Source organism: Bos mutus, chromosome 10 (genome assembly GCF_027580195.1).
Source record: "Bos mutus isolate GX-2022 chromosome 10, NWIPB_WYAK_1.1, whole genome shotgun sequence".
NCBI classification, from domain to species: Eukaryota; Metazoa; Chordata; class Mammalia; order Artiodactyla; family Bovidae; genus Bos; species Bos mutus.
Genome location: NC_091626.1, coordinates 47886382 through 47900149, shown reverse-complemented (window position 1 = coordinate 47900149; position 13768 = coordinate 47886382). Strand labels below are relative to the sequence as shown.

The 13768-nt window shown below is 36.6% G+C and overlaps 2 protein-coding genes across 2 annotated transcripts in view; one reads left to right on the top strand and one right to left on the bottom strand.

Annotated features, from left to right (window-relative positions):
- The window catches only part of FGF7 (fibroblast growth factor 7), a 61689-nt gene extending 50912 nt beyond the window's left edge, over positions 1-10777 (bottom strand). The window contains exons 1-2 of the mRNA XM_005892156.3: positions 10519-10777; positions 9373-9926 (exon numbers count right to left, since the gene is read on the bottom strand). Of these exons, the coding sequence (XP_005892218.1) occupies positions 9373-9658 (286 nt within the window). The 5' untranslated portion in view covers positions 9659-9926; positions 10519-10777. The remainder of the gene's footprint in view (positions 1-9372; positions 9927-10518) is intronic.
- Positions 1-13768, top strand: part of FAM227B (family with sequence similarity 227 member B) — a 201954-nt gene that overhangs the window by 117391 nt on the left and 70795 nt on the right. The gene's annotated exons all lie outside the window — the stretch shown is intronic.

Below are 13768 nucleotides of genomic sequence, written 5' to 3'. Positions count from 1 at the left end.
ATTACACCAAAGATAAATTTCCTAGCTCTGCAGTTTCCATTTAGAAATTTAAATGTTTTACCCAGATCAGGGGTGAAAGTAGGGAGGATGTGGGTGGTGTGGAGGGCATGCTCTGTTGTCAGATAAGTTTAGGAAACCATATATAGTCTGCTAAAGTTCCCTTATAGCTCAGTTGGTAAAGAATCTGCCTGCAATGCAGGAGACCCTGCTTTAATTCCTGGGTCAGGAAGATCCCTGGAGAAGGGAAAGGCTACCCACTCCAGTATTCTTGGGCTTCCCTTGTGCCTCAGCTGGTAAAGAATTGGTCTGCAGTGCAGGAGACCTGGGTTTGATCCCTGGGTTGGGAAGATACCCTGGAGAAGGGGAAGGCTACCCACTCCAGTATTCTGGCCTGGAGAATTCCATTGACTGTATAGTCCATGGGGTCGCAAAGAGTCGGACACAACTGAGGCACTTTCACTTTCAAAGTTCTGCAATTCATGCTAATGAAGTATAGGCTCAGTGAATTTTCTCTGTGAAAAAACTTGCTCAGCTTTTTTTAACATAATATTTTCCAATGAGCTGCAGAAACTGTGCTATAGGAAACATCATTAATTATCTTGAGAGACACTAGTGTTCTAAGAAATAAAGTTTGGAATTGCTGCTGTAAGAAAAATCTGCAGGCTGAGTTGATTTTGAATTTGATGTCAAGTCCTTTTCTCATTTATCTACAATTATATCTGATGTTCAGATAGGCAGACAAAATGGAAAATATTCCAGTAGCTTTTAATGGAACATGATAAATATGCTATTTAAGGATGTTGAAATATGCCACATTTCTCCTTTCTAGTATTAAACAGAAAAATAAACTGTTTCAGAATAGTCTGTATAAATAAGCAAAGATTATTACAGATTTATGCACAGATTTTCAAATTTATTTCAGAAACACATGCAGTAATCTATTATCATTTCAACCCTCTATACACTATTTTATTTTTGTTTTCACCTCAGAAACCCTCCCTCTACTCTTACCAATCCATTGTACTCAATTTCCCCTATTCTGTAAGGGCATCAAAAAGTTAGTGAAATATTGTACATTAACTATACTTCAATTTAAAAAAAAATAGAAAAGCTATATTTTATAAGTATCCTTTGTATTTAAGTCCTCCCTAAACTTAAAATACAAAATTCACTAACATGTATATAAAGTCCTCTTTCCTTTCATCTCTTGCCTTTTCTCTCCTGTTCAGGGACAAAGATATTTTCTTCCTTTTTGTTCTTAGGACACTAGTGAATGGCTCTATCAAGTGCTTGTGGCCACTTCATTAGTAATGATCACATTCTTCTTCAGGGAAGTTGACTGACGTTACTGAAGAATCTCTGGAGACAATTCTCCCCAGTATATATCAAACTTTTTTTACCCAAGAAGAATATTGCCTGCCTAACTGGCAAGTTTTACCAGGACATGGGCATTGAATAGTTCTCCTCTCTCCTTCTCCACCCTAATTCCTTTGTCTTTATATATTACTGCTACTGCTGCTAAGTCACTTCAGTTGTGTCCGACTCTGTGTGACCCCATAGACTGCAGCCCACCAGGCTCCCCCGTCCCTGGGATTCTCAGGGCAAGAACACTGGAGTGGGTTGCCATTTCCTTCTCCAATGCAGGAAAGTGAAAAGTGAAAGTGAAGTCTCTCAGCCGTGTCTGACTCTTAGCAACCCCATGGACTGCAGCCTACCAGGCTCCTCCACCCATGGGATTTTCCAAGCAAGAGCACTGGAGTGGGGTGCCATTGCCTTACTATACAAACACAGATAGCTGACTAGGTTTAATAATGTTTTCCTTGTTAGTAAACTTGGTATGGCTTCTCTACCTAAGTCAGAATCGGGTATCTCAAATACAGATATGAATCTTGGTCAAAAAACTGTCAAATGTTCAGTGAGTCTTTGATGTGGTTTTCAGAACCACGTGAAAGGCAGATAATTTTTATTTTCCAACGTACTTTGCTTGTACAAGGATTGGATATGAACTGGGAAGACATTATCCTAAGTGAAATAGGCTAGACACAGAAGAACAAATACTATATAACACAGCTTTCAGGAAAAATCTAAACTATTAGCCACCTCTCATAGAAGCAGAGAAGAATAGTGGTTTCTAGAGACTGGAGGGTGTGGAAAACAAGGAGATATTAGTCAAAGGATACTAAGTTTCAGTTATGCAAGATGAATAAATCCAAGAAACATACTCTACACTGTAGTGTTTCTAGTTCACAATATTGTAGATATACTTAAATATTTGCTAAGAGGATAGATAGATCCAACCAGGCCATCTTAAAGGAAATCAGTCCTGAATATTCATTGGAAGGGCTGATCCTGAAGCTGAAACTCCAGTACTTTGGCCACCTGATGGGAAGAGTTGACTCATTTGAAAAGACCCTGATGCTGGGAAAGATTGAAGGCGGGATAAAAGGGGATGACAGAGGATGAGATGGTTGGATGGCATCACCGACTCAATGGATATGAGTTTGAGTAGGCTCCAGGAGTTGGTGATGGACAGGGTGGCCTGGCGAGCTGCAGTCTATGGGGTTGCAAAGAGTCAGACATGACTGAGCGACTGAACTGAACTGAAGAGGATAGATCTTATGTTAAGTACTTTTATTACTACTACTATTAATAATAAAAAAAAAGATCAGGAGAAAACTATTGGAAGTGATAGCTATGTTTATGGCATAGATTATGATGATATATACTTACCTCTGAATTCATCAAATTGTAACTTTCAATAATTACAACTTTTTGCATGTTAATCATACCTCAGAACTTTTTTTTAAAGCTTGAATATAGTTTAGAAAAAGTAGGAATTCATGTGGAAGCCCATTTCATTTAATGTTGTTTTTATCCATATTACTTAGGTATATGCAATTCCTGCCTCTTCTATGTGCCATATGTGAAATTAAAACAGAAATGTATTGTATTCCAGTCGTAATGTAAAAGAAGTTACTATGCTATTTTGGTGCAGTGGAAGAAAGCTGGGATTTAGAAAAGAAAGGAAAGAAAGCTTTGCTTTAATCCCTAACTTACAAACAGAACAAACTTTTAGGTTCATAGTCTTTCACTAATCTGAATAAACCCTCTAGGCTTGTAGTTTCTTTCCTATTAGATTTTCTAGACTGCAGCTTGTCTCTTTAAATCACTGCTTTTGTAGGGTGGCCATAGGAGGTAAAACCCTAATTTGGGGGCATCAGTTCATAATCATAAATGGCTAATTTAAGTGCCTTGTAAGCTGGCCTTGATGCGTATACTCCAGGTTCCCTGCTTGCAGCATCACTTGAAAGTGTCAGAAGGGAATCAGACCTGCTGTTATTGTGAAATTGTGGCACAGGACCTAATTTTTTCCCAGCAATGAACTCGTTCATCAAAGATGCCTTCTTAAATAGTAGCTAGAAAGCTGTCATCACATGGATTTCCAAGCCAGTTCACCAAATGTTGGATCCACTAAGATTTGTCAAAAATGTTGAATCCTGATGCCTTATCCAGAGATTCGTTCCTGATGGGCCCATTTTAAAATCCTCCAGGGCAAAGGTGAACTCTGGAGCCCTCTAAGGGTTCCAAAACATTCCCAGGACACCTAGGGGGATCCTGCTGAATTAGAAGCCTTGGCTCCTTAAGTAGTGGTTTTCAACCTTAGCTGCAGATTAGAATCACTGGAGAGCTTTAAACAAACACTGATGCCTGGGTTCTTCGTGCCTTCACAAGAGTCTCCTTTAACTAGGGGGTGGTTTCCCCAGTAATCTAATGTGATCCCCGTAGTTTTGTAGCCATGTCAGGATTATCTGGGGAACTTTTGAAATTTCTGATGCCCAGGCTGCACCCCGAATAAATTTAATGAGAATTTTTGTGGATGGAACCTGGTATCAGTATTTTTTAAAGTTTCCCAGCTGGTTTCAATATCTAGTTAAGGCTGAGAAATAGAAAAATCTAGAAAAGAAATCCCTTCCACATAGATCTAAAAGGTGGCATCTTACATCCTCTTCAATTCACCTGGGTCTCTGAAAGCTCTAAAACTATAGGCTGAAGAGTTGTGATACAACTGAGTCACAAGGTAAAGTGCATGATCAGATACTCTGGATTGATAAGAAATGAAAGTGATGATCAGTTCAAATAAGAATCTATAAAATAAATAAGAAATACACCTGTGGCAATGAGCTGTTGTTAGCATTTATTAAACACCAGACACTGGTATTAGCCTAAAAACAGAGGAAGACCATAAAATGGAAAATTATTCTTAATATTAGAGTTTTCAAAGAATAGCTAATATTTCCAAATTGAGCTATTTCCAAATAGCTGTTATTTCCAAATCTTCCATAATTTAAACCTTGGGAACTTAAGGAAATGCAGGTCACCAGTTCTATAGGATTCCATTTTGTCAGTAATTCTACAGTTTTCATTAAATTCCATAGATATGTTTGTCATTGTCTATTTTTTTTAAATGAGGTTGTTGTGATTTTTTTATTTCTTCCTTTGACAGTATGAGTTATTTTTTTCTTTTAGATAACCTACTAAGAACTCATTGAAGCATAAGCAAGTTTACCATCTTTATATTTAGAGGAGATATGTATATTTGTTAGCTACTAGCAGAGATTCTTGTTGAGCAGGAACTTATCCAAAGAATTGTTGACAATTAAATCGCTGAAGATTTTGTGGTCAAAGTCAAATCCAACAACAGTGTGTTTATTTTCTTTTTGCCAATTGTTAGGCCATATCCCATCACAGTCTAACAATCCAAAAGAGAATATTGCCAAATCACTGGCCAGTTTTCAGAATGGCTAACCCTTTTCTTACTATGGAACTTTCAATGCTTAATTGTAACAAGTGAGGCATACTTTTTCTTGAATCAATGGCTTATGGCTATTAAGAATTCCTTCTCTAAAGAAATGGGAAGAGAAAAACTTTTTTAGTAATTGAATGTCAAAAGCAAGAAAATCATTCCAAGGGACTGAGTTCACATCTGTCTTTCAGGGCAGTTGTCATTTGCCCAGTGCACTGCTGCTGTCTCTCACTTGGCACCTCAACTCGCAGCTTAAACAGCAGCTATTTGTGTCAGGTGTGGAGTGATAGCCTCTGTCTGCTGATGGGCTGCCCGGGCCAATTATCTAAATTCACCCCCTGGCCTTGTCCCCGAGTAGAAAGCTCTGACTACCTCAGTGGAAGGACTGACCATCCGTTGCCAGTCCCTTTGTGATATTATTAACGCTCTCCTTCTGCAGAGAATGTGGATTATTTCATTTTGGAGGGGCATTTTGTGCTTTTACTATTATTATTATTAATTCAGGTTAGGTTCTAGTTTCATCTCTTAGAAGCCTACTAAAAGGCTAAATGTGGTGCCACCAGAGAACAAGTTAAAAGGAGAGGCTTTCCTCTCCTTGGGTAAGAATAGTGTGCTCTCTCAGGACCAGTTCTCCAGTGATACTTTCTCTCTCTCCCAGAGTCAGAAATGCAATTCAGCAGCTCTTGGCCTCTTATAAATTCCTATTTTGACATAGCCGGGTCTTGCTTATACAGTTACTAATACAAGTCTTGTTTCTGTTGGGTTCCTTGGTGCATTTTTTACTGTCATTTATTCAATCTTATTTAGATATAAAATATTTCACAAGACAGCACTGTAATTAAGCCTGAAGTGAGACTTTTACAACCCAGGGTAGCTTAGATGATTTTCTTAATTCCCTAAAGATGTGAGGGACTTCCCAGGTGGCTCAGTGGTAAAGAATCAGCTGGCCAGTGCAGGAGACATGGATTCTATCCCCAGGTCAGGAAGATCCCCTGGAGAAGGTAGTGGTGACCCCCTCCAGTGTTCTTGCCTGGGAAATCCCATGGACAGAGGAGCCTGGCAGGCTACACTCCATGGGGTCGCAAAAGAGATGGACACGACTGAGCGGCTAAACAACAGTAACAAAGATGTGAGACATGAGTCGTCATATCCACTCCCTATCACTCCCCTTCTCTTCCTCCAACCCTCCATACACCTGCCCCAGCCTAACACTTCTGGAAGCAGAATTATACACCCAGATTTTTCACCTCACCTACCTACTCCAATCCATTATCTTAGCAACATCTTATAAACCACATTCCTATGAAGGAGCGGTGCTTCTGCTGGTGAAGCAAGCAGTCCTTCAAGATGCATTAATATCTTCAGGTCATTTTCCCTTTCATTCACAGCAAAGCCATGAAAATAGACTAGGGACTTTCTTATGGTAACCCAGAAAACCACTGTTCATGTAGATGATGTCCAACTTTTCATGCCAAATTTTATCATCTAAGACATTTAAATGTATCCCATCTTAAAAGGCCTCCAAAGAAGAACGTTCAACAATGTATGAACGAAGTTAAGGCATCAGAACACATGAAATTCGAAGTTTAATTTTGATCTTTTCCACTTTCTGTACTTGGTATTTCAACCTAGTAGATAATCCAATTACCTTTTACTTTCTCATTTTAATGAAATAGGAAGGAAACAGCTTTTGTTCATTTATTCACTAATTCAGTTAAGGATTGAGAGATACAAACAATAAGTTTTGTAATTTCAGATTTTTGTTTTCTTTGACTTTTAAACGAAATCTTCTGAGCAATTTCTTTGTATCTGGATGCAGTAGCTTCAACTTCACCTAGGGCAATTTGCATTTTTCGTATGAGACACTCAATTTTAAAATTAGTAAGGAAATAAATATTAGAATTCTCTTCTATGTTATTCTCTGTATATTTTTCAATGGAGTACCTTAGGATTTTCTGTAGACAACAGTGAGTTAGCCTCTATTTATGAAGAAGTCTGATAGGCTTATTCTTCAGTAAGATAGCAGCAAAACTTGACAACAATTTGGAGCTTACTGAAAGGATCCAGATGTAAGCTTCCCTTTCTAGGAGAATTTACCTGGAAGTATATACACTATATATGGTATATACTATCAAGAAAGTATATACAGTCTATGAAAAAGCTTATAGAAATAAGATTATTTACATAATATATATTATTTCTTTTAGTACATTGGTATTGTGACATTCTAACTTATAATGATATAGGATGACTTTCTTTCTTTCCTTCTTTCTTTACTTCCTCACTTTCTTTGTTCCTTTATTTTTTACTACAGAATTAGTGTTAGAAGAGAAGTTATGTACCATATTGCCTTTATGGTTACTCAAGGTCAGTGCTAAATTGTGTTTCAAACTATGGAAAATTTTAGTACTTTGTGTATGTTTTAAAATATCTGGGTTTCATAGTTTCAAGAAATTTTAATACAAAATAAGACACATATATCTGAATGCATTCTTATCGCAGGTATTCCAATTTTAGATATTCTAATTGATCCCAAATAATTATGAATAATGTTCACTTTCACTGAATTTTGCATCTAATTTTTCACTTTTTCATTACTTGGTAAAAGCAGTCAAAAGGAATTAGCATATGGAAGAATTCTACAGTGTTTAGGCTCAATAACTTTACTACTACAATTTGAAATTAGTTCTGACAGCTCAACTTATCATTAAGATGATATTCACTTTCATCTCATTCAATATATATGGTAATTATATCATATAATCATATAATTTAGATTGTTCACATTTATGTTATATATTCTAAAGTTTAGATTAAAATATACTGTAAGAACTAAAATGTATATTGGATCATCTGTACATATCCCACAACTTACAGATTAAAAAATGAGAATTGGAAAAAGTAAGGAGTTGTACCAGAGTCAGTCACAGGAAGGGTTTGGACCTATCTGTCATAACTTCCACCTGGGCTCTGTTTTCTCCACCAAGTTCTGTTATCCATTATAAATCTCAATAACTTTTAAATGGGCTTCCCTCGTGGCTCAGATGGTAAAGAATCCTCCTGCAGTGCAGGAGACCTGGGTTTGATCCCTGGGTTGGGAAGATCCCCTGGAGAAGGGAATGGCTACCCATTCCAGTATCTTTCCTGGAGAGTTTCATGGACAGAGGAGCCTGGCAGGCCACAGTCCATGGGGTCATTTATTGATATGAGCCAGATTCTTTTGCTCACATAGAAATAGCTATCCACAAAACTTTCCTCCAAATAGTTATTTCCTTAGCTAAACTTCAGTATAATCAGAACAATATTCTAGAACTAACATGATAACATTATTAATAGAGATAATAATAACCATACTGTTAGCAATCCATTAAAATGGCCTTAACATTCTATATCAATTATAGTTTAAAAAGTAGTTTCTCTCATTTTCATATTGGAAACATAATTCTCCATATTCCCATATTGGTTTATTATTAATAGTTTAGAAGCCTAAAAGACATTTATTAAATAAGCAGCAAAGTTTTAAATGTTCACTTGTAAGCCTGGCACTATGCTAAGCAAATGTTTACAGTATCACCCCCATGCATTCTTTTTCAATTAAGTTTAACATATGTAACATTATAAAATGATATGTTATAACATTGTTCAAGTGCTAGTAATGCAAACAAACTTTCTTTTCACTCAGGGATTTTAAATTCTTAGTGTACATGTTCAGGTATATATTTTACTCCATAAAATTTAATACTTTTGAAATTGGTTATTAATCATAACTGCTAAATGATAAATCCAAACCTGATATATCAAGATAAAAAGAATAACTGATTATTGAAGAAAATATAATTATCTACATTTGAATCATGAAATTAATGTCTCTTCCAACTCACTTTTATTTCCTCCTTCACATTTATATTTCCCTTAAGGTAACATAGAACTTTTATGGCATAGAATATGAAGATAAAAAAATGTTAGGAGGAGCCTGTTTTTGTGCCTAGGTAAATAATTAAGCAATCAAATACAAGTTCCTATGACATGAACAGATGAGGAGACCACAGATTCCTATCTGTTTTATAGTTATATGCAATTGCACAAGTCAATTTAGCACAATTCAGTATTTGACACCATGGAAATATTTTTTCAAGAGAAACCAAATTATTTTTTGAAAAAAATCTGTATTTCCTCAAAATAATGATAATGCATTTTTGGTGAGCATTCACTGAGTATTCTAAGGAGAGTTCCTAGTGAGCTTTGCTAGAAGACAATAAATCACATTTCAGTATAATTAATAATATTTATGTTTTGCTTAACATATGAGCATTTGAGCTTAGAACATGGAGAATATATTTTCAAATTGGCTTGGTTTATCAGCTCCAACTGTAATATTATTATATTTGCCCTACTCCAGGAGATATTTTTGGGAACATAGTTTATCCCAATTAAGAGCCAATAGAAAATTACATTTAAATTTTTTCCAAAACAAAGGGAAATTTAGAAAGCATGTCACTTGAAAATTGATCTTTTCACAGATTGTTAAGGCTCATAAGCTTTTCTATAAATAAGAAAACATTACTTACTGTAATTATTCTTCATCTCTTGAGTCCCTTTGACTTTGCCTCGTTTATCAATCCTCAGATACCACTGTGTTCGACAGAAGAGTCTTCTCACTCTTATATCTCCTCCTTCCATGTAATCATAACTTCTTGTATGTCGCTCGGGGCTGGAACAGTTCACATTTGTAGCCATTTGCTCTGGAGTCATGTCATTGCAAGCTAAAGATATAGTGCCCACTAGACAGATAATGTGGAAGCATGATCTGTAGAGCAAACTTGGCAGGATCCATGTCAGTATCCATTTGCGCATTATAGTATAGTGCTCCGGGTGTTCATGAATAACATAATGAAAATTAAATCTTGAGTTGATTGTTGCTCCTAGGTCATTGACCTCTTCCTATCTGTGAACTGTAGATTGGTTTAAGGAAGAGCGGTTGCACTCTCCAAATTGTTAGCCTTATCCTTTTAGTCCTGATAGCAGTATAGGAGTCCTCCTTAAATAACTCTCTGCTGGTATATCCTTATAAAAGCAGGTTGTAATAAGCTCAGTTGCTGAGATGCTGTTTGCTACTTGACTTCTGTTTGCAATGAGAGATTAAGAATGGGGAGGGAGGAGAGAGAGGAAGATGAAAAGTGATTGTATAAATTTCAGTGGGCAAATACTATTACAACATACTGTGTAATTCTTACTGTGAAGGTACCTTTAAAACAGTTTTCACAGAGGATGTCAGGGTCCTTACCACTCTATTTGTAGACTTATAAAAGTTCTATATTAGTAGAGATTAATCTGAACATGATTGTACCATTCATTCCAGTCCCTATTTGATAAGAAACATCCAGCAATTTAGAGCTGTTGATTTAAATTCAGTTCTAAAGTTCCTATTAACAAAATATTAATGCTTTTTCCTAGATGTCTTTATTCTTTTACAGTTGTGGTTTCACAGTTATTTTCTTCTGAACTGCCCACAGTTCTCAAGTTAAACGTCAGAATTGTTCTGGAGAATTTCAACCTTATCTTTATGTAAGTTCTATAACGTAATTACTGTAGATAATCACACGGCTCAAAAGTCTGGTAACTTTACTTGTCCCCTCAGTACTAAAAGCAGAGAAATAGATAAACTACTAACAAACAGTTAGCATTATTTTTAAAGACAAGTAACATTCACTTACTTGTTCTGTTGATAACAGCTGGATACACAAGAATTCCATGTCTGTTGTCTGCCCTGTGCAACTTGAGCCTCTCTACTGTAGCTACAAACTATTTCTCAGCTGAGAAATTCTCCAGCGGAATCATAATTGTTTCCATAAATCAACAGCAGGCACGAGGATTTTCTCTGTGTGTGTGAGCGCGTGTGAGCTTGTGTGTGTGTGTGTGGAGCCTTTTATTCAGAGCTTTTCGATAAATACCTTTGCTGACCTCATTGGAAGCAATTAAAACTTAACCAGTAAGCTGTTAGTTGAATACAACAGTGAGAATAAAAGAGGCTTGTATAGTATTCATTCAGTGGTCATGAGAGGGAGCTATGAACATGGTTTATGCTCAGATCTACAAATGGGTACCTACTTTGTAGAAACAAATCTCTGATTCTGAAGCAGTTAGAAAGGGAAACAGAATTTTTTAGGTTGTCTCATAGCAGTTGAAATAAGTTTAAAAATATTGCTTTGACCATATATGTAAAGGGATCTTTTACCAGGAAATCTTTTACATAGATTTATGGAGCATACATTGCTACTATTATTCTTTTGTGTTAAGAATGTTAGAATAAAACTCCTAATATGTATTAAGTCACACCTTAGTGTCTTCAAGAAGTGTATAGCTGAGTTAAGGGTATATCTCTTCATATAGAGGTATTTCAGCATTGCTTATAACTTTATGTCTTATGTTCCTAGACTGAAAGTAAGAATAACAATATTCTTACTTGAGTTGAGCCAATAATTACCAGTATGACCTTGGACAAGTCACCTGACGTTTCTGAATCTCAGCTACTACACTTGTAAAATTAGTCTAGACGATTCTATGGTGCCTTGTAGTTTTAAAATTCTGTAACTTGTTGCTTACCCTACTAAGATCAGGAAGAGGATATATACTTTTAAATTATTATTCTTAAAAATTAAAAATAAAATTTTATATGGTTTTATATTGGTTATCAATGGTTGACTCATCCTCAGTAAAAACATTGATGCAATAAATATATGTTCATTTAAGGATAGAATTTTAAGAGGTATAGCTCATGTAAAAAAGAGAATGCTATTTTGCTTTCCACCATGAGTTATTCTCCCCTTTTTTAGCATGTATATATTAGTTTCCTGTTCTAGCATGTATTTATTAGTATACTAGAGTTTCATTAGGTATTTGTTGCAAAATAATTGCATTGTTAATCTAAATCAACATTTAGGAATACATATTAACATTCTATTTCCCATGGTAATACTCTCAGCGCGCGCGCACGCACACACACACACACACACACACACACACACACACAAACTGCACTTGAAATGCACTACTTTACCGCCAGGTGGTGCACGTAGACCAAATAGGAAAAGAAAATCAAGTATTTAATACATTCAATTGTATTATAAGTTATAATTTCCTTTTGTGTCTATGCTTGGAGGAACAGAATCAAGAGCACAGCACAGTTTAAATTTACTCAATTACTCTTTAGGCACCAAATATGACTTTTCTAAGTTTATTAGAGCAGAAGGGGATGACCCTTCTATAATTGCCTCTGTTGAAAGCTGCTGCTGCTGCTGCTGCTAAGTAGCTTCAGTCGTGTCCGACTCTGTGCGACCCCATAGGCGGTAGCCCACCAGGCTCCCCCGTCCCTGGGATTCTCAAGGCAAGAACATTGGAGTGGGTTGCCATTTCCTTCTCCAGTGCATGAAAGTGAAGAGTGAAAGTGAAGTCTCTCAGTCGTGTCCGACTCTTAGCAACCCCATGGAGTGCAGCCTACCAGGCTCCTGTGTTCATGGGATTTTCCAGGCAAGAGTACTGGAGTGGGGTGCCATTGCCTTCTCCTCTGTTGAAAGCTAGATGACTACAAAATATTCCATCATGTATTTCTCTAAAAGGAGGAAGAGAGAAAAAAGAAACTATGATGCTACTGTGTTATAAATCATATCTGCATTAGTTTTGTAGGCAACAATAACGAGCAAGGGTAGAACTCCTAGGACTCGGATATTCCTTCTAAAGAAATGAAAATTATTAACAACTAATTTACATGTAGATATTCAAGAGCTACTAAATTCATCCATTCCACATTGACCCTACAGATTTTATACTAAGAAATCATGGAATCAGAAGTCAAAATTTGCTAATTAAGTGCTCAAGACTTAAATTCAAAAATGATGAAGAGTACTTAGTGCCTCATTTGCTGTATAAGGTTAATTATAAAATTAAAATTAGAAACAAAGTAAATATGAAATTGTAATCTGTGTACTCTAAGTTCATTGTTGTTGTTCAGTCGCTGTCATGTCTGACTCTTTGTGACCCCATGGACTACAGCACGCCAGGCTTCCCTGTCCTTCAGTATCTGAGTTTGTTCAAACTCATGTCCATTGAGTGAGTGATGCCATCCAACCATCTCATTCTCTGTTGCCCTCTTCTCCTCCTGCCTTCAATCTTTCCCAGCATCATGGTCTTTTCCAGTGAGTCGGCTCTTCCCATCAGGTGACCCAAGTATTGGGGTTTCACCTTCAGCATCAATCCTTCCAATGAATATTCAGGGTTGATTTCCTTTAGGATGGACTGGTTGGATCTCCTTGCAGTCCAAGGGACTCTCAAGAATCTTCTCCAGCACCACAGTTCAAAAGCATCAATTCTTTGACTTTCAGCCTTCTTTTTGATCCAAATCTCTCATCTGTACATGTCTACTGGAAAAATCATAAAAACTTTGACTATACAGACATTTGTTGGAAAGTGATGTCTCTACTTTTTAATACACTGTCTAGGTTTATCATAGCTTTCCTTCCAAGGAGTGAGTGTCTTTTAATTTCATGGCTGCAGTCACTATCCGCAATGATTTTGGAGCCCAGGAAAAGAATATCTATTACTACTTCCACTTTTTCCTCGTCTTTTTGCCATGAAGGGATAGGACTGGATGCCATGATCTTTGTTTTTTGAATGTTGAGTTTTAAACCAGCTTTTTCACTCTCCTCTTTCATCCTCATCAAGAGGCTCTTTAGTTCCTCTTCACTTTCTGCCATCAGTGTGGTATCATCTGCATATCTGAGGTTGTGATATTTTTCCCAGCAATCTTGAGTTCATTAGATGCCATTGTACATTGTGATTTGAAAATATGATAGCAGTAATATTAGTGAATGGATTAAATCTTAACAAGGGAATAGGTATCCTTTGATTATCAGTTTACATAATGCTTGCGTGCGTGCTATGGGCCTACAACCACCACAGCCATAATGA